This window comes from Corvus brachyrhynchos, unplaced genomic scaffold (genome assembly GCF_000691975.1).
Source record: "Corvus brachyrhynchos isolate BGI_N302 unplaced genomic scaffold, ASM69197v1 scaffold91, whole genome shotgun sequence".
In the NCBI taxonomy this organism is placed as follows: domain Eukaryota; kingdom Metazoa; phylum Chordata; class Aves; order Passeriformes; family Corvidae; genus Corvus; species Corvus brachyrhynchos.
Genome location: NW_008236442.1, coordinates 807,251 through 825,161, shown reverse-complemented (window position 1 = coordinate 825,161; position 17,911 = coordinate 807,251). Strand labels below are relative to the sequence as shown.

At 43.9% G+C, this 17,911-nt stretch overlaps 1 protein-coding gene across 1 annotated transcript in view; it reads left to right on the top strand.

Annotated features, from left to right (window-relative positions):
- Positions 1–17,911, top strand: part of CADPS (calcium dependent secretion activator) — a 173,211-nt gene that overhangs the window by 54,362 nt on the left and 100,938 nt on the right. The window contains exons 7-9 of the mRNA XM_017747151.1: positions 5,769–5,880; positions 9,753–9,892; positions 11,883–11,949. Of these exons, the coding sequence (XP_017602640.1) occupies positions 5,769–5,880; positions 9,753–9,892; positions 11,883–11,949 (319 nt within the window). The remainder of the gene's footprint in view (positions 1–5,768; positions 5,881–9,752; positions 9,893–11,882; positions 11,950–17,911) is intronic.

The following is a 17,911-nucleotide window of genomic DNA, read 5'->3' as shown; positions in this document are numbered from 1 at the left end:
TGTGTGTGAATCCCACAGATCTCCAGCTGTGTGACCCAACCTGTGGGTTTTCTTGGAGTGCCTAAAAAAAGCCTGAATTCTTCTGTGCCTTTGGGTATTTTCGAGTCCCAAAGAACAAACGAAAAACCTCTTATCCATTGCCATTACCCACAAGAACTGCAAAGAGTACATATTTTCCAAAGGCTTTGGGATACCCTGCTTCTATTTATTATGGATTTGTGACCCAGCTGGTGCAGGTGTGAGTACCTCCCTCTGCCATGTGTCATGGATACATCTGTGGTGCCACATCCCTGCCAGTTCAGTGCCTCACCAGCACAGCTCCTTACAAGGAGATGTCAGCTCTTCCAACCTCTGCCTGTGAAGGGCTCACCATTGTCTCGTTTATGGTGTTCCTAGAAGTTCCCAAGCACTCTTTTCATTTTAAAAGATGGGTATTTTCATCCTGGTGGGATTAATGCCTTCTCTGCATCAAGTTTTGCTGTTGAGCTAAGTCTGTGTGTGCTCAATTATAATGAACTACCGCCTCCATGTATGGGCAAGGAAAGTTCAGAAAGATCACTGATAACTGTGGTCATCAACCTCTTGTTCGTGTTTTTGAATGGCTGGTATAGATAAAGCATTAGAGAATATAGTATAAAGCTTTCCTGTGTGCTTCGTCATCTATAGTTAACTGTTAAACATACTTTAAACCTGGTTATTTTCCTCCTCACTTGTGTCTCTAGAAATATATAGAAAAGAAACATAGCTTAGCATTACATTGGAGGAAAACATGTGCTACATGAAGGTAGGTTAGCTCAATGCCTGGTGTGCTTCTGCTCTGTTTTTCCCAGTGCTCAAGCATGGGCATACATGATTTATGGCCCAAGATTTAAAGGTCTCTTCTGGGAGGGGATGAATGTGCTAAAGAAATAAAACCATCATTTGTTAGACAGGATTTCTGGAAGAACTAAATTGAGACTGTAGCATTTCAGTCTTCAGTGATGAAGTGGGATCTGAACTCTCCATCCTCAGAGCAGGATCCAGATCCAGCAGGGACCATGACTGGGCACCACGGTAAGATAAGAAACAAAGGCTGGATTAAAAGCATCACACCACACAAGGTTAAGCAGTCACCAAGCCCAGGCAGTGTCTGTCAGGCTGCTGTCTGTGCTGCCCTCTTGATGAGCTTCCCTTCACCAGCCAGCTCGCTTTGGAGACCAAGCTACAGGTACACCATGAGGGACACAGACATGCCAGAAGAGGAGAGATGAGGGTTGTGAATGAGGAGAAGTGCATGAAGCACAACCCTCTCCACCAGCACTGCACAAAGGAGGGAGGCAGCCAGACTGGCCTCACCAGATCCCACTCTGACAGTAGAGGACAGCAAGGGAGGCTAAACTGGCCTTGCAACTGTTGTCCCAGACATGGTCACATATATTAAAGACCTTTCAGCTGGACCTCTGTGCCCTTGTACACAGGCAACTGGCTGTGCAGGAGGGTGGGTGATGTTGCTGCTGGTTTTGGTGACCCTGCAGGGATGGAAGCAGCCTCCATGTCCTACCTTTCCAGTGCCTGGCTTGGGAGGAACAGGCACTACGACTGAGTTGGTTAATTTGGAAAAACTATACTGAACAGGTTGCTCAGTAAACTCCTGCAAATCTGGCCAGCATGTTGGAATATTGTTCTGCAAGACTTTTTTACTTAAGTGGTGAATTTATGGGAACAAGGCAGAAGGGCAACATCTCTGGCAGAGAAGATCTGTCCCAGGATACTGCTGTGTCCATTAAGTGTCATGCTCACCTGGAGTGAGCTCACTTGAGGGACAGCATAGCTCTCCTTTAGTACACATTTTTAGTTTCATTTTCTGATTTTTTTATGTTTATTGCGTGCAAGCTGAAGAGGGATAAAAGGTGTCCTCTGGTAATTTTGAAGTGCTTGAGAACCGGTCATAGATGACATTTAAATGGAAAGCACATGGCTCTGCAGCTGCTCCCCTGTTAGCCTGGTTAGCAGGGCTGATTCATGGCCCAGCAATATAACCAGTTACACTTGTTCATTATTTATAGAAATCACAGACATCATGTGATGTTCTGGCTACATCAAGTTACAAGAGCATTATTGGAAGAAGGGTGACTGCTTCAAATTAGGCAGGGGCTGAGCAGACTTGCTGGAGACCACAGTATATGAATGAAAGAATTTAATGAATTTTCCTGGGTATTAAATGTATATGTTCAGTTTTAGGAAGCTCATGGGTGCTAAAATTTCCTTTAGAGGAACTTACATACTAGAGTTCAACAGAAATTGCTAAATCAGTGTCTCTCAAGGACAGCTGAGAAAATTGTATATTAGGTCATGTAAGTGGGATATTGTGAAGAAAAGCAGCTGAAGTCAGAGACACTCCTGCCTAGTTTCATGTGATACATGAGTCAGGACAGGGATCCTGACAGGATTTTGTTCAAGCCTTATTCATATCCCAAATAGTATCTTAATTGAGTATTTTAACATAGCAGTGCCACAGTGTTTTAATGTTTTTGTCTTTTTAGCTATGTGGTAATTTAACTTTATAATTGCTGTATCTGCATTTTAGAAGTCCTCAGCCCTACAGACAAAGATCAGTAAAGCACTGCACTTCCACAGGATGAAGACAGTTGTTTCTGCAGTGACCTTATGACAGGAAAGGGTAAGAGCTTGGTACGGTATCGACAGGAGGAGACTGGTCTTACAGGTTTTGGCCGTAAGTTGGGAAGGACTGAATAGCATCAACCTGAAGGTTTGTCAGATCAGCAGTGTGAGACAGCTGAGAGCAGCTAGCTCTGAGCAGCCTGGCACCTGCATTGGCAATGGCATCACTGCCCCTCATGTGCCAGTAAGGGCGGTGTCTGTGACAGCTCCCAAATGCTCCTGAAATCAGACAGGTGAGCCCATCCTACAAGAGCTCCAAGCGGCCGTGGAGGTAATGGGAGACAAGAACTGACCTTTCTTCCTTGTTGGCCACTCACACCCTCTTGATATGTGTCATTGTATGTTCCATTCAGGATAAAATGCCAGCACTTTAGGCTGTTTGGTCAGTAACTGTGATGGCACCTCTAGGTGAATCTGTAGACACGAAGTCTACAGTGATGATCTCCTTACTTTGCTTGTAAAAGGTAAAACAAGGGTCAGCATCTGTCAAGTTAGCACCTGGGGCATATCTCAACCTCTGGCACTTTGCAGCCAGAACAGTTTAGCTGCTTATCCTAAGTTTGATGCCTAAGTAGAAACCCTGGAGACAAAAGTAGATCCTGGTGATAGCACTGGAACAGCACAGATTCCATAAATAGGGCGATGATTCTAGTAAATTCTCTATGCACAGCAGCATTTCTTTATCGGTTCCAGACTCTGGGATGCACTGGGCAATAAGAAATGCTGAGCTGAGGGGTTCAGGCAGGATTCAGATAGTTAATATGGTCCTGACTGAGGAAGTACTGTCAGAATTGTTCTGCTTGTATACCTTTTTTGGGGTGTTTGTACATACGTATGTATCCATCTGTATGTGTATATCCTTTTGGCCAGAATGACATTTGTTTGTCCTCATTTGCAGATGTTTTATTGCTTTGAAGTGTCAGCATGAGCTCTGTCTCAGGGGGACAAGATAGCATGGTTACTTCATGGCATTTGTCCACAATGGGTCCCAATGCACTTTCCCAACAAATGAACTCCTGCAGTGATAACCTGCTTAGTGATTAAATATGGAAATGAAACCATTACACTGTTAGTCCTTCAGAAGATCCTAATACCTAGCTACTGTCCAGAGCTAATTTTCTGAACAATAATTTAATACACAGCCCAGATAAACTGGGTACTCAGATTGAATACAAATGATGTTTCAGTGGCATGAATTATGGCCTTATGCTGAGCATCACTATGGCAACTAATGACATCACCACAGGTTCCAACCAGCACAAAACTCAACTTTTGATGGTCTCCATTTGTTGGCACAGATCTTTTCAAGGCTTTTGGGGGTATGAATATGTAAGTACCAGTGTTCTCAAGGGTTTGCTATGTATGTTTGCTGTCATTTGAAACATTTATTCTCTTTGTGGTTAATGTTCTTCCCATGAAGGAAACCTAATGAAAATTACTGTTTGTATTTGGTTAGTAACATTTGTTGATAACATATGGTCTGGGAATGCTTCAACAAATAAGAGCTTTTTAAAAGTAAACAGAGATATGAGTTCTATAAAGCAGATGCTGTCAAAATACACAGTGTAAGGTTGGATATTTTCTTACTTTGCCTCTTACCCAAAGCAATATAATCTTCCTACGTTCCCTCCTGGTGACAGTGCAGTTTTTTGAGAGAAAACATAACCTGTGACCTGAAACTGTGATTAGAAAATTGTTTCTTTCTTCTTGCCCTTAAAACATTTATTAGGTAGTTGATGGCTCACACATGATAAAGATATGATGTAGAGGACCTGACTGGACCTATAGTGCTGTAGATAATTTAAACCAAACTTCTGGTCTCTGGCACTGATGGCAGTTTGATGCATCATCATAAAAACCAAAACATGTGAAACAGTGATACCAGGAGAGGAAGCTTCAGAGCAAAGCCAATGAGGAACCCAAGTTTGTTAATCAGCTCTGTGCTGAACACGCTTATCTGCTGAGCTCAGTTAGACAAGGTTTGCTCAGTGGGGAGCAAAGCATAAACCCATACTCATAGAGCACAAGGAGAAGTGAATTATTTTTTCTGATCACTTTCCAAATGCTAAACCTGGTGCTTGGTGTTTATCTTTGAGGAACATCTAGTCACTGGACCATGTCTTCTGAGCCTTTTCAACGGAACTGCCTTTCTTCAGCAGAGGATCTAGTTTGAGGACAGCCTAAAGTGAGAAAGTGTCATTAACAGAGTGAGGGTGAATAGAAGTGGTTAGTGAGTTATGGTGTAATCTCTCATCTGACTTGCAGCATTCTGGGTTGCAGTGTGTGTTCCACCACATCACTCAGAGGTGTTGCTCATGGCATGCTCTTTGGCAGGGTCCCACATGGAGTGAGTTCATGTTCTCTGTGCACTTGGGCAACTTGCGGTTGCAGAAACTTGTAGATGTTCTCTAGAGACATGCATGTCTAGAGGCTATGGATAATTCAGCCTCCATACCACTCCTTTCCAAGCCATGGAATGACTCATGGAGTACAAATAGTAGACAGTGGATCATGGTGTAGTTGCAGAGGTGGCGTCTTCCTGCGCTTCCACTGCAGTCCCACCCACAAGGAGCTGGTGTCCTGCTCTGTAGTCCTAGCAATCTAGGATTACTCCAGACATAATGACTTGAACTTAAACTTGGATTGGGCTGAGACTTGGAAGGTGACCCAGGTTAAATTGCAGTTTCTTCAGAAAAAGCAATCCTCACTCTCAGCCTGGAAAGGAGAGGTTAATTGGCCAAGAGAGGAGCATAGGCATGAGTGATTACAGACGTCCTGGGTGCAGATGTCTTCAATCCTATACTTCTCTTGTGACAACACAGGCTGGCATTGCAGGAGACATAGTGTTCTTTCTAAATAAGAAAGTTCTCTTAAACTTGGTTTCATGCTGCTCCCTAATGCTCTCTTTTTTCCCCCTAAGGACCATCATGCATTTTCCAAACATCTGTCCCACATTTCTCAAAGAAGATAATTAATGCCCTTGTCACTCACACAACCCAACCACTTTGGCTTGTGTCAGACATATTTTGGGTTAACTATTTCGTGCTCAAGCAGTGTTGCTGCTGACCTGCCAGCTGAGCTGAACACTGCTTTCTTTCTTTTCACAGCTGGGGTACCCAAGGAGACTTCACAACAACCCATGCGCTTCCTGCAGTGAAGGTGAAGCTGTTCACGGAGAGCACAGGAGTGCTGGCTCTGGAGGACAAAGAGCTTGGGAGGGTAAGGAGATTTTGAGTTTAATGATGTTTCCTTCTGGTCCTGATTTTCTAGAGAAATCTCTCCTGTACAGAAATATCTTTGGAGCACAACATGCACTGCTTTTTTGCCAAGCTTCAGGAGGGGGAAAGAAAGCAAGTTCTGCACTGCTGGAAAGGAGTGCATCTCGCATGCTGTCTTTGTTGTGAGTTTTTAATGGCAGCATTTCAGCTGGCTGTGCCTCCTCTGAGCAAAGGCAGAGGATCTTGTGTGCAATATTGGCAGTCCAGAAAGCCTTAAAAGTTGCTTGCGGAAATGGACATTCCTGAAGCAGAAAAGGGGATTATGCTGAAGCAAAAAGAGGGGATTTAAGTTTGGCAAGGGAATGTTAAGCTTCTCTCATATCTACTGAGCAGCTGGTGCACAGTTTGAGCTTTTGAAAGCACTGACTGCAGTACTCCTTGCGAAAGGCTTGGAGCTGTGGCTTCTTCCCTGGGGATGTATGGTGGCTGAACTGGTGGCTTCAGTGGGGCTGGACTGGGGGGTGAAACATGAGGGTTCATTGCTCCCATCAATGGTGTTAGTAGCAAAGAGCTCAGATTCCCAGGGTAGTGGCTGCAGAGCAAATCTTCCCACCCCATCTCTGCCCCTCGCCTGTGGTCCCTAAACCAGTGCCCTGGGACTGGTGGCCCTTGATCATTGCCGCCTGCAGCTCCAGAGTTATCTGTGGATGGCACTTTCCTGTGGCTTTGGGACACTTCACTTGTCTCCATGGATTTTGTGCAGCTGTTTAATTTGTGTTGGCCCCAGGCATAAGTGGCAGCAAACTCCTTGCTGTGCCTTCCTCAGCTCCTCAGGCTGAGATCAGTATGATGAAGATTCCATGAAAATCAGTTCAGGGTAAGAGGACTTGTCATGGCTCAGCATGACCCAAGTGATCTCCAGGGGCAGCTGGGCTCTTTCTGCCCAGTCCTGCAGCACTCCTTGCTCTCCATCCTGTCTATGTGGCTATGGCTAAGAAATGCATGGTCAGGAAAGCCACTGATCCTGTTGCTTGTCCAAGTACAGTATTTCCAATTATGGACTAATCTGTTGGGATGTTTCTTGCTAACTCCATGACTGTTTGTGCCTTGACAAGGAAGAGTCTGTGTCAATTCAACATTTTTCCTGATTAACACGGTTTTATGTTAATCCTGTTCATAAAAATGCCAAACATTCTTCTGGTCCTAGTGAGCTGCTGATTTAATTTATAACTTTATGGTGGAGAGTGCTGCATGCAATTTTGTCTCATGTAATTCATATTCATTTTAATTATTTGTGTTTTCATGTTCATGAAGCATCTTTTGTTCTTGCACTTGAGAGAGAGAAAAGCAAAGCTACCCCTTCTTTTCTCCTCTCAATGTCTTCAAAGAGAGTCACAGCCCCTTCAGACTTTCCTCATCCACACCTTGATCCTTCCTTTCTCCCTGTCCTTTTTTGACAAAGGACAATCCCTCTAGGCTGCAGTACTACATCTGAAGACCTACAATTGTTTTGCTGCACAGCATCATAATATTTTCAGGATTCTTTTCAAAACCTCCTACTTCAAACAGCCTGGCACCCTGCCTTTATCCACTGTGGCATGCTGAGCAGAGCTCTTCACCCAGCCGGCTGTGCTGCCTTTCAGGGATTTTTACAAAGCAGCCCCTCTTGCTTTGTAAGTCTTGTTTCCACTGGTAGCCATGAGCAGTGCTGACTTTGCTGGTCTTGGGAAGCAATTAGCTGTGCATGTTGTTCTGAGAAAGATGTCAGCACCCAAAGCAACCCCTCTTGCCCTGAAGGCTGATGAGCCAGCCCTACCAATGTGCTTGAATTCCCGGTCCAGCGGGAAACCATCCCTCAGCCCTGAGTTTCTGCAGGCTGAAGGATGCGGGCCAGCAGTGGCAAGTGTGGGGAGCTGGCAGTGATTCCCCTTGGCCCGTGGCCACCAGCGCTTTCAGTCGGCCAAACTTCAAAGGGATGCTCAGTGTGCCCAGAGCACCCGAAAGATGACGTGGGTCTGCTCAGGCTGCATCAAGATTTCTTCTTTAATGTAATAATGAAACCAGGAGTGTGTTAAGCCACTGGTTTAGCTGTTGGAATGGGCAGGAACCTGCCTTCATGGAGAGAGGAGGGAAGCAGGTTTTATACACAAAACACCCCTGCTCAGCCGCCCTTTGAGCAGTGGCTTTGTGCTCTGCCAGGCGGGTACAAAGCCCACTTTCTATTGCGAGTGTTAAGTTGGCAACTGGCTGCCACTCCTGAGCTCGCCACTTTTATCCAAGGGAGAACTGGAAAATGCTCCCAAAGCCCTACACTGCTGAATGGGCAGCTGAAGGCATGGGAATACATCCTGACCCTATTGAAGCCAGTGGCAGGGCTCCTGTGGATTTCAGCCATGCCAGTACTTCATCTACTGAGGGCAAGGAGGGGAAGAGCTGTGAATTGCAACACCACTAAGAAAAGTTTGTGTCTTTTGATGAAAAAAGAGTTAGAAATCAAAGTAGAGAGCATCCCAAACACACTGAGTGGCTGCTGCATCGCTAAGAGATGTGGCTTAGCACAGGTGTACGTTCTTGCATGACCTGCCTGGCACTGGTTCCTTGGATGCTGCTCAGAGCTTGGGTCCATCATGCTTCTAATGCCCCCTGCCTCATGTGGAGAACTCATTTCTCATCTTCAGGATTTGCTTAAATGTGTTTTTTTTCCAAGAGTGATGCAGTACAGACTGGTGTTGCCCAGTTATCTGTGTGGCTAATAACAGCTTCAGATTCCTGACAGAAAAAGCAATTCAATAAAAGAAGTGATAAATAATGTTAATAAGGGTAAAGTTGAGAATCTACTGATGCTTACTTCAGGCTTTAGAGGAGGCAGTAAAATAAGTTTTAGAGTCATTTATCATAGGGTAATAGCATCAATGATATTTTGGTGGAAAACAGCCCCTAGATTGTTGACTCAGCAGCAAAATTGAGGAGCAGAGGAATACAAGGTTATAGTCTGGTCTGGAGTTTGGCAGGACCGTAGACTAAGCATGAGCAAGAAATGAGTGATGGCAGCACACCAGTTAATGAGGGTGAATGCTGCCATATATAAGAATTGTGAAACAATTTGCTTGCATGAAGGTTAATGGATTTAAAGACGATTCATCTCACTACAGCACAGTGGAAACGTGAATGAATTTGTACCAGGAAAAGTCACTTCTGAGAGTGAAAGCGTCAGAAGGGGAACAGGTGTAGGAGGAAGAGGGTTAGGCCACTTCAGAGGAAACATATGGAAATACCAGGAGAAGATGGTGGATGTGGTGTAGTTCTACGAGAATACTCTGAATCTTACTCTCCAGGGAGCTGCTCTGCTTTGTAGTGGTAATGGATGAGTGGGAAAAGCACAGCTATGATCAGGAAAGACTATTCACCTCTTGGAGCTTTCAGTTTCTTTGAGCCAAATGCTTGCATTGGTGTTCATCTGCAGTCGCTGGTGTTGCATGGATGTGCTCCAGCTGGAGACCCTCCCAGCATTTCCTGCTGCTTGAAATGGAAGCAGAGTCCTGCAGCCACTCATGTCATGACATGGGATGCAGATTTTATCTGCTGTCATAGCTCAGTCAGACGTACCATCCTGAAATGATAGGAACTGATTATGCAGTTCTGTCTGCATAGCCCCATGAGCTGATTGAGGAGCCAAAGAATATATGACCTAATCTCAAAAAAATAAGCTGTGCTTTAAAAAAGCAATAAAAAGTTATCCTTATTGATGTGAATAGACATATCCAGACTGATTTCTCGGACAAAACTAGGTCATCTGATGTATTTCTGTTCCACATTAAACCCCATTTTGTGAATAATTTTTCCCTTTAACGTTGTTGGTTTTAATTCTTACAGGTTGTTCTCCACCCTACTCCTAATAGCCCAAAGCAGTCAGAGTGGCACAAAATGACTGTTTCCAAAAACTGCCCGGATCAAGACCTGAAGATCAAGCTTGCTGTGCGAATGGATAAGCCTCAAAACATGAAGCACTCTGGGTAAACACTTGTCTCAATCTGAAGTAATTTTGTTCTGAATGTGCATTAGGAAATTTCACTTTTTTAATATTCTCAAAGAGGCGCTCTCTTTCTCAAGTTCACAGGAGGTGAAGCAGAAAGATAAATACAAACATGGCGTTAGTTCAGTCATTTATAATGCACTTCCCATATTCTTAGTGTAGACTTTTTTAATGCATATGAACCAAACCGTTTAAATTTTAAACAGTTTTCCTCAGGAAATTCCTAATTATGTTTTTTCCTGTGAGAAATAATAAGTGAACCTCCTGACTCTCTTACAGACAATAATACAATTTTTTAAGTTGCTCTGTGTCTCCCTGTATTGATTTCTCAAAACCAAAATCACAGTGCACTTTCCACTTGAAATAAACCCCAGTGTGACTGGCATTGTTTATACTGAGATACACAACACAATTAAATAGCAGTTGCTTGGAGTAGGACTAATAATTTGGAAGGTAAAAGGGGCACCTCTCCTTTCCAGGAGGGAGTGTCAGAAGATCTGGGGCCAGAGGGATCCCTGATCACTTCTACCTTCATGTAGTTACAAATGAGATCTAGCTAAGGCCATTGGCAAGGCTCTGATTGCTCTTCAGAGCTGAGGATATGACAAAAAATTGAAACTGTCTGGGAAACTCACTGTTGGAAATAACTCTTTCTCCAGTTTGTTTTTGGTGCTATAAAAGTGACTTTGTTTCACATTTATTTTCATAGTGTTTTGTTAAATTCCATCCATTATTAGGTGGTTTAGATCACTCACCTTTTCTAATTCCTCCTCCTTCTGTCTTCTGTGCTGATGAGATCAGAGCCAGTAGTCTTGTGTGAAGTTTAATTTTTTCACCACGATCACAGGCACCAAAGCCAGAGAGGACACGTCCCCTGTCCTGTTTATTTCCTTGATCTCAGCTGGTAACAGGGCTGTTCTCAAGCTTTCTTCAACTAACATTTGATTTACATGATACTCCTCAAAACTCTGAGGTTTATACCTCTTGCTACCAGAACTGAGATTATCTTTCTGTTGATATTAGCAGCAATAGCCAAAAGGACACTTACTACCCTCTTCTTGGACTTGCCAAGGATTCAAAGCCCACTTAAGCATGACTTGGAGTTTTGTGGTTTTAACATTCACCAAGAGTATGCTGGATCTCTTCTGGCATAAGAAACCCCTTGCATAATCAAAAATGAAGTACTTTTTCTATTTATTGAGCCAGAACTAAAGTAATTATAGTGGTACATAAAACATACTAATGCTGAATAATATCCTTATGTTTATTATTAGCCTGGTGCTGCCACTAGTTTTGCTGATGTTTGTGTTACAATGTTACAGTGGCCACTTCATCACAGAGATTAAGTGCTTATTTTGACATTAATTTAAAAAGTTAATTCTTCATAGAAAACAGTAAATTCACTCCTCCCCTGAAATTATTCAGTTTGCTTGAATTATCTGTAGCCAAGCAATTTCTTGGATTTCATCTTAGAGCTGCTCAGTGAAGTGTCCTGGTTTAGTCAGTCCAATGGATATTGAGGTCCTGCGTACTGGGTTGGATGTAGGAAGTGTCGCTCTGTTTGACAGCTCCCCTCAGCCAAATGGTTTTATGAAGGCTAAAGCAGATTTGGGGTTTGTCTCCCTTAATTCTTCCGCTGCAAATGCATTCTTTGCCCACCCAACCATGTTGTAGCTATTCACTGGCACTAAAGGGCTTTAAAGTCTGAGCAAGTTGTGAAGGACAAAGGGAGAGAGAATTAATACTGTGTAACATTAAGACTCTGTAAGATTTTTATGTCACTTTCTTTGCAGGTAATTTTTTCAGGCTAGAAATAAACCCACTCATGAATGCTGCTGAGCTTGAGAGTCTTGTAATTATTTCTGCTTGTGCGTTAATTTCAGTTTCTAAGTGTAAACAAAATGCACTGAAAAGCAAGAAAACAACAGATGAACACTTGTGTGCTGAATTCACCTGTTCTTTTCTCCTAGGTATTTATGGGCCATTGGTAAAAATGTTTGGAAGAGATGGAAGAAACGATTCTTTGTCCTGGTCCAGGTAACAGATGTAACTAGAAGTGATCTTAAATCACAACATGAAATACTTGAGTCTGTCCTCCGGCCACTTTCAGTGCCGTGTGATTGATGCTGAGCTGTGGCTCTGTGCAGGGTGCCTGTTAATCATGGATTCTTTTCTAAATGTATGGGTGTTCTCAAGGATATCCCAGTTGCAGACTTCTAGCCATGAGTTTCCAGATGCACTTGAATGCTTGATAAAATGGCGAATTAATTTTAATGAGGAATTAATGAGGCGAGGAGGAAGCTCAGTCTGTCTTGGTTGGAGATTCTTGGGCTCCCTTTTGAACCTCCAGGTTAAATTTGGACCCCATTTGAATCTGCAAAAGTTTCATCATATCAGAGTCAGCATCAAATCATTCTTGACGTTTATCTTGCCTTCACATTCATTACTGCTTCTCATTGTCTACAGCTCTCACTGATCATTTTGCAATCATCATTTTGCAATGTCTTTCTTTTTCCCCTTTTTTTTTTTTCCACTTTTTGCCCCCCCAGTTTCAGTCGACCTGTATATTTGACCACTGTTAAGAATTTCAAGGAAACAGGCAGATGTCCTCTGTAACCTAAAAGGATCTGGTCAGTACTTGGTGTGTTACATCTTTCCTCACCTTCCAAGAGCAGGTGGAACCACTGCATTGGCCACAGAAGTGTGTGGCTCCAGTGTGAGTGATCCATCTTCACACCAACCTGAGGAAGTCACAGAGTCCTCTTGGGTCCATCTCTCTCTCCCTCCTCTCTGGACTCTCATGGTGTGTTGTCTCCAAGTGTGAGGAATAAAACTTTTGTTCAGGGTTTTCTATGAAAAGCAGCACAGAGATGCTGTGATGGAATAACACGGGATCCAACTGAGATCTTGTGACAACACAGATCCAAACTGATCAGGTCAGAGGGTAAAATCTTGCTGCTGATGAAACAGATGGCAGGTCTGCTGTAGAGGGTCAAAGTGTAAGAACAGAGATGGTATAAACCAGGTGCACCAGACCCCACATTTGGAGCATGCTTGTGTGCTGTCTGTCCTGCGCTGGTAAGGGCAGCCAGGCTGTCCCTCTTCCACCTTAGACACCTGGTTTCTCTGATCCTAAATCACCTGGTGTAAGCTGATACCTTTGTTTTGTTTTGTGTTAATTATTGGTCCAAGTTCAGCTGTTTCAGTAGGAGCTAAATTGTATTCATTCTTCTTTTATCCATCATTGCTGGCTTCCATAGCATGAAACTATGGGGCAGATAAGAAAATCCATCCTTGGGGAGTAAAGGGGATTTATGATGTGTGGGACCCGTGTAAGTAGGAGGCTATTTGGAGAGACCCATTGAATAGCTAGTCCCATAACCAAGTATGATCAGCAGAGACAGTTTAAGTGCTCATTTTGTACTCCACATGGGGTCAAAATGGCCACGGAGAGGGGGGAGGTGGTGTAGAGCAGCCACGGGGCGTGCCTCTATCTGCCTTTCCCTTTTGGTAACATTGTGTACTGACCCTGTTCTTGGGCAGAGATTGAAGGATTGCTTTTCTCTGTATGTTTCCTTTATTATGTTCTGAAATGAAGTTAGGAGTGCTATGGCAGTCCGTGATCACCTGTAGAGCAACTGGTATTGCTTTTCCCTGAGAGACAATTCAGTCCTATTAGACCAAGTTCTCATCTTCTTTCCCTGTGAACAGGGATTCTCCAAAGCAGAGAGTAATTTTTCCTAACCTAATTTCTCCCATAAATAATTATATTGATACTCTTCTGTGCAAGGGTTTGCAGATTTGGACATGGATTCCCTTATCTCTCTCAGAGAGCCTTCTGGCCATTCAGTGTGGTTGCAGTTGCTTCTCTGGTTTTCAGCTGCTATATATTCTTCAGCTTGCTGTGGAATTGAAGCTCTCAGAGTTATTCCATGTTTTCTCATGTTACTAGGTCTGTATTCGTCAGTTGGCATATCAGAGCAGAATTTGGCCAGAAAAGCAATTCATTTGAATAAGATGAGCAGACTTTTGCCCCCAGAGAGTCTCTGTAGCCCACCTCAGAAATTCCAGCTGCCACTGCAGCTTCTCTGTTACGTTACCGTTTGCTCAACATTTGGTGCAATGTAAAGTGTTCTGCTGTACATCAAATATAAACAAGAAACACTCTCTATGCAGTCCCTCAGATGTAGTTTGAGCATATTGAACATGTCAGCAGGCAATAAAGATGGAATAAAAATACTTTGCTGTCCGTATGTTTGTCATTTGCTTTTCATGCAACGCAAAGGATGGGTGCTGGTACAAACAGGGATTGGCAGTAAAGGTGTTGATGTCCAGGGTGCTCTGAACTCGGCTAAACCACAAGCAGACAATAACACCTGCAGGAAGGTGAGCTGGCTCTTGTTACAGAGAATGGACAAGGAGCAGCCCCTCTTTCAGGAGCTCCATCCATACCAGGCTCTTGCCTGCACCAGAGCTGAGAGATAGAGGCCAAAGCATAAAGTCCATTTGGGATATAGTGGTCTGGTCAGTCCATGACACTGCCAGGAGGTCAAGGCTCTTTGGAGGAATAACTAAACATTTCCTTTCTGATCCCTTGTCTCTGTCCTTTACCTGTAGCATCTTCTATTGCAGCTCTGTCTCCTCTCCTGTTGCTTGCAGAATAACCTCCTCCTCGTGGTCTTGTGCTCTCTTCTGCCCCTCTTTCCCCATTTCAGATGGACACAGCCCTGGTTCCTTCAGTGCTATTGGGTGGTACCACTCTGCCTTCTGGTACCAGTGGTTAAGAAATTAGTGATAATAAATACTCAAACTCTTCATAACTATTTAAATAAGGCACAAAGGTGCCAAACTGCGTGGGTGGCACCAAGGAGGAAGGTGTTGATGGCAGTTTGTCTCTTTTGTGTCAGTGATGCCTTGCCGCCATGAATGGAGGCTTTGCATGCGTATGGAGAAAAACCAGCTCTGCTGGGAGCGCTTCCACTGCTACTTGGCTTGCGTAAGCCCTGGAGAGAAGAGGAAAGGAGCAATAACTGCCTTGTAATTTGGGTGGAATAATCTCTCGCACCTTCTGTGTCTGTGTAACTGCAAGGGTTATACAGGAGTGATTTGTTTGGGTGTAGTGGGTGCGAGCAGTTCCTTTGTATCATTTCTAGACCTGAGCCTCAACTCTGCAGCACCTGCCTTGCTGGGTGGACTTGGCTCAACCCCTCGGGGAAGGTTTATGGCATGACATGGCTGGCAGAGCCAGTGTGTGTGCTCCTGTCCAACACCGATCCATGCATTAAGAGGGGTTAGTTTTCCCTTCCAAATGAATCACAGTCCTCTCTGTACACTGCCCACCCTTCTCATAGACACCCTTTGAGATGAGCAGCAGAAGAGCAGAATACTGATTAGATGTAAATTACATGGCAGAGACTCGTTACTTGCCTAATTTTAAATCCTGAGATATGCAGTGTGAAAATGATGGCAGAATATGGCCCTGAGCTTGGATGGAAATGGTCCGCAGCATCACAAGCGAGGAAAATGCTTCATAAAGGCGGCAGTAATGCCGGTGGCAGTGGTAAGCAAAAGCAACTGAGCTATTTAGGGCAAAGTTCTCTGTGACTGGTTAGGAAAGAAAATGTACATCCATTGCAGATGCTGTGTTTCCTAAGTTGCTGTATCAGCTCCTTGAGCACAGCACACAAATTTCAGCCAGTTTGCCAATTAGACCCTCATGCAAAAGCTGGGATTTTTGATAGCTGACAGAGCTTGTATTAATTCTTTGCAAGGTCTAATGTGCTGTACCGGCAATAACACTATGGTTGGTTCTGGTGGATTTGCTGGCTTTGCAATAGGAAATTTCTTATAATGATTCTTAAGGGCAAGTGAATTAATTACACTGAGATTTCAGACTGAATCTGTTCGTCTCTTGTCATAACCCCATTTATGTGCTCTGGCAGCATATGGGAAGTAACACTCCATGGTACCTGGATGACATGTCTGCTGAGTAGCTTGAAGCAGTTTTCAGCTGATTGTGTCTGATGGTGTTTGCAGCATGTTGTTGGAACCAGATCAACTCTCTGCAGATTAAAACCAGTTGCAGGGTCTATGCCTGGATCTATTGTTTTAGTGACAGACTCCCTAAACTCAGTGTAATTTAGACTAACAGTGACAGTTCCTGCTTTTGCAAAACTCAGCTGACTCTGGATAAAATAAAATTAAGTAAGTGTTCAGTAACTCTGAATATCACACAGAATTTGAAAATAATTCAGCAGAATTGCAGTGTGGTACACCAGCAGTCCTAGACTGTGGTCTTCAAGCCGAGGTGAATGACCCATAGCTGGTCCTCATAATCATATTAAATCATGTTTTCTCTTAGACCCTTGCTGAGAACTAGGCATAGGTGGTGATTCTTGCGAAATCTGGAGTGTGATGGTACATACAAAATGTCTGGAAACTGCTGGTTAAACTGATGCCACAGCCTGTTATGCCTGGCTGCAGTAGGTCCTACATATCCTGTCCATACTCACACAGGATGAATTCTGACCACACTGCCCTGCCCGGGAGAGCACACACACCTGCTCGAAGAGGGAAGCTGGGACAACTGTTATGTGCAGCTTTTAGCACTGAATGGATATGCTGAGATGTGAAAACTATTGTTTTCACATTTTTTTCTTTAAGCCAGATCATTTCCTCTGCTCATTTGTGTCAGGAAAGGGCTTGGGAGGCAACATACAGCTGCAACCAGAGGACAAGTCTCCCATCAAAGTGGAAAGCTGTATTACAGCTGGCAGTATCTTTGCACGGTTTCTCTCCCTTGGGACAAGATGCATGCTGTTAATCTAGGAAAGGTCCATTTAAGAATTTAACCCAAGTAGGGCAGTGTTGTGTCAACAGTAAAAAAGGGGGAGCAAATGACTTAGCTCAGAGTGTGAGGAATGACAATTAACTGGTTTGATCAGGATCCTGGGGAAAGCAGTGCTTCACTGGAGCTGGAGTCTCTGGTGGAAAAACAAGGACAAAGTCAGGACTGGTTAATGCATATCTGCTGTATTTATTAATCAGTTGGATTATATAGCTGGTGACAGAGTATGGTCAAGTGCCAAGAAAGTCAGATTTAATTTAGCAGCCTGGGAATAGTGAACTTTGCCGTTTGTCTCCTGCTGTCTGCTTCCCCTTTCCTGAATTTCTTTGTCTTTTTCCCCACTTTTTTCCCCTTGTGTTCTTTTATCTCAAATTATTTCTTGAAGTGTTTTCCCTTTCTTGTAATGAACCGGCCAGGGCTGCCTCAGATTAGTTCCCTTCTTTTACTTTCTCTCAGTTCAGCTTCCGTAGATGCTCCATTCCTGGCTGTCATCAAGTCCCTGGATGAAATCCCAGCTGCTTTGAGAGTTTGTCCCTCACTGGGCAGAGATTTCTCCTCTGTCTTCCTTCAGTTTCCTCTCTGTATCTGTTTTTTTTCCAATTACTCAAACCATTCATCTTGCCCATCCCATCTGCTTGCTCACTCTCATACTCAGCTATGGTTCAGTGTGAACTCAGCAGGCTGTAAGATTAATTTCTGCTATTAACTGTTTCACTTGTCTGGCCACTTCTGAGCTTTACAGAAAGCAGGCTCTGTAAAGCATAATATTTTAGAGGACTGATGAAAGGCAAATGCAATCTCCTCTTGACCCTACAGTGCTGTTCAGCAGCAAAGCACAACTGTGACATACTGAGCTTTCTAGAATGTCATTTTCTTGGGCTTGGCTTTACCACTGCTTGTAAATGAAAGGAGCCACATTGCACTGGTAGCCATGGCACCAGCTTCTCTCTGACCCCAAGCAGTAAATGCTCTAGGCAGCAGGATAGGGCACACAGGCTGGTTTGCCAGTCCTTGAAGTCAGTAGCTTGAGTTGTTTAGGTGCAGACACTCTGGATGGCACAGTTGGCACCTCTTCCAGAGGCCATCAATAGCTTTGTCCTCTCTCCAACCTGATACTTGCTTGCTCCTGCCAGCAAGCTTTGTGGCATTCCT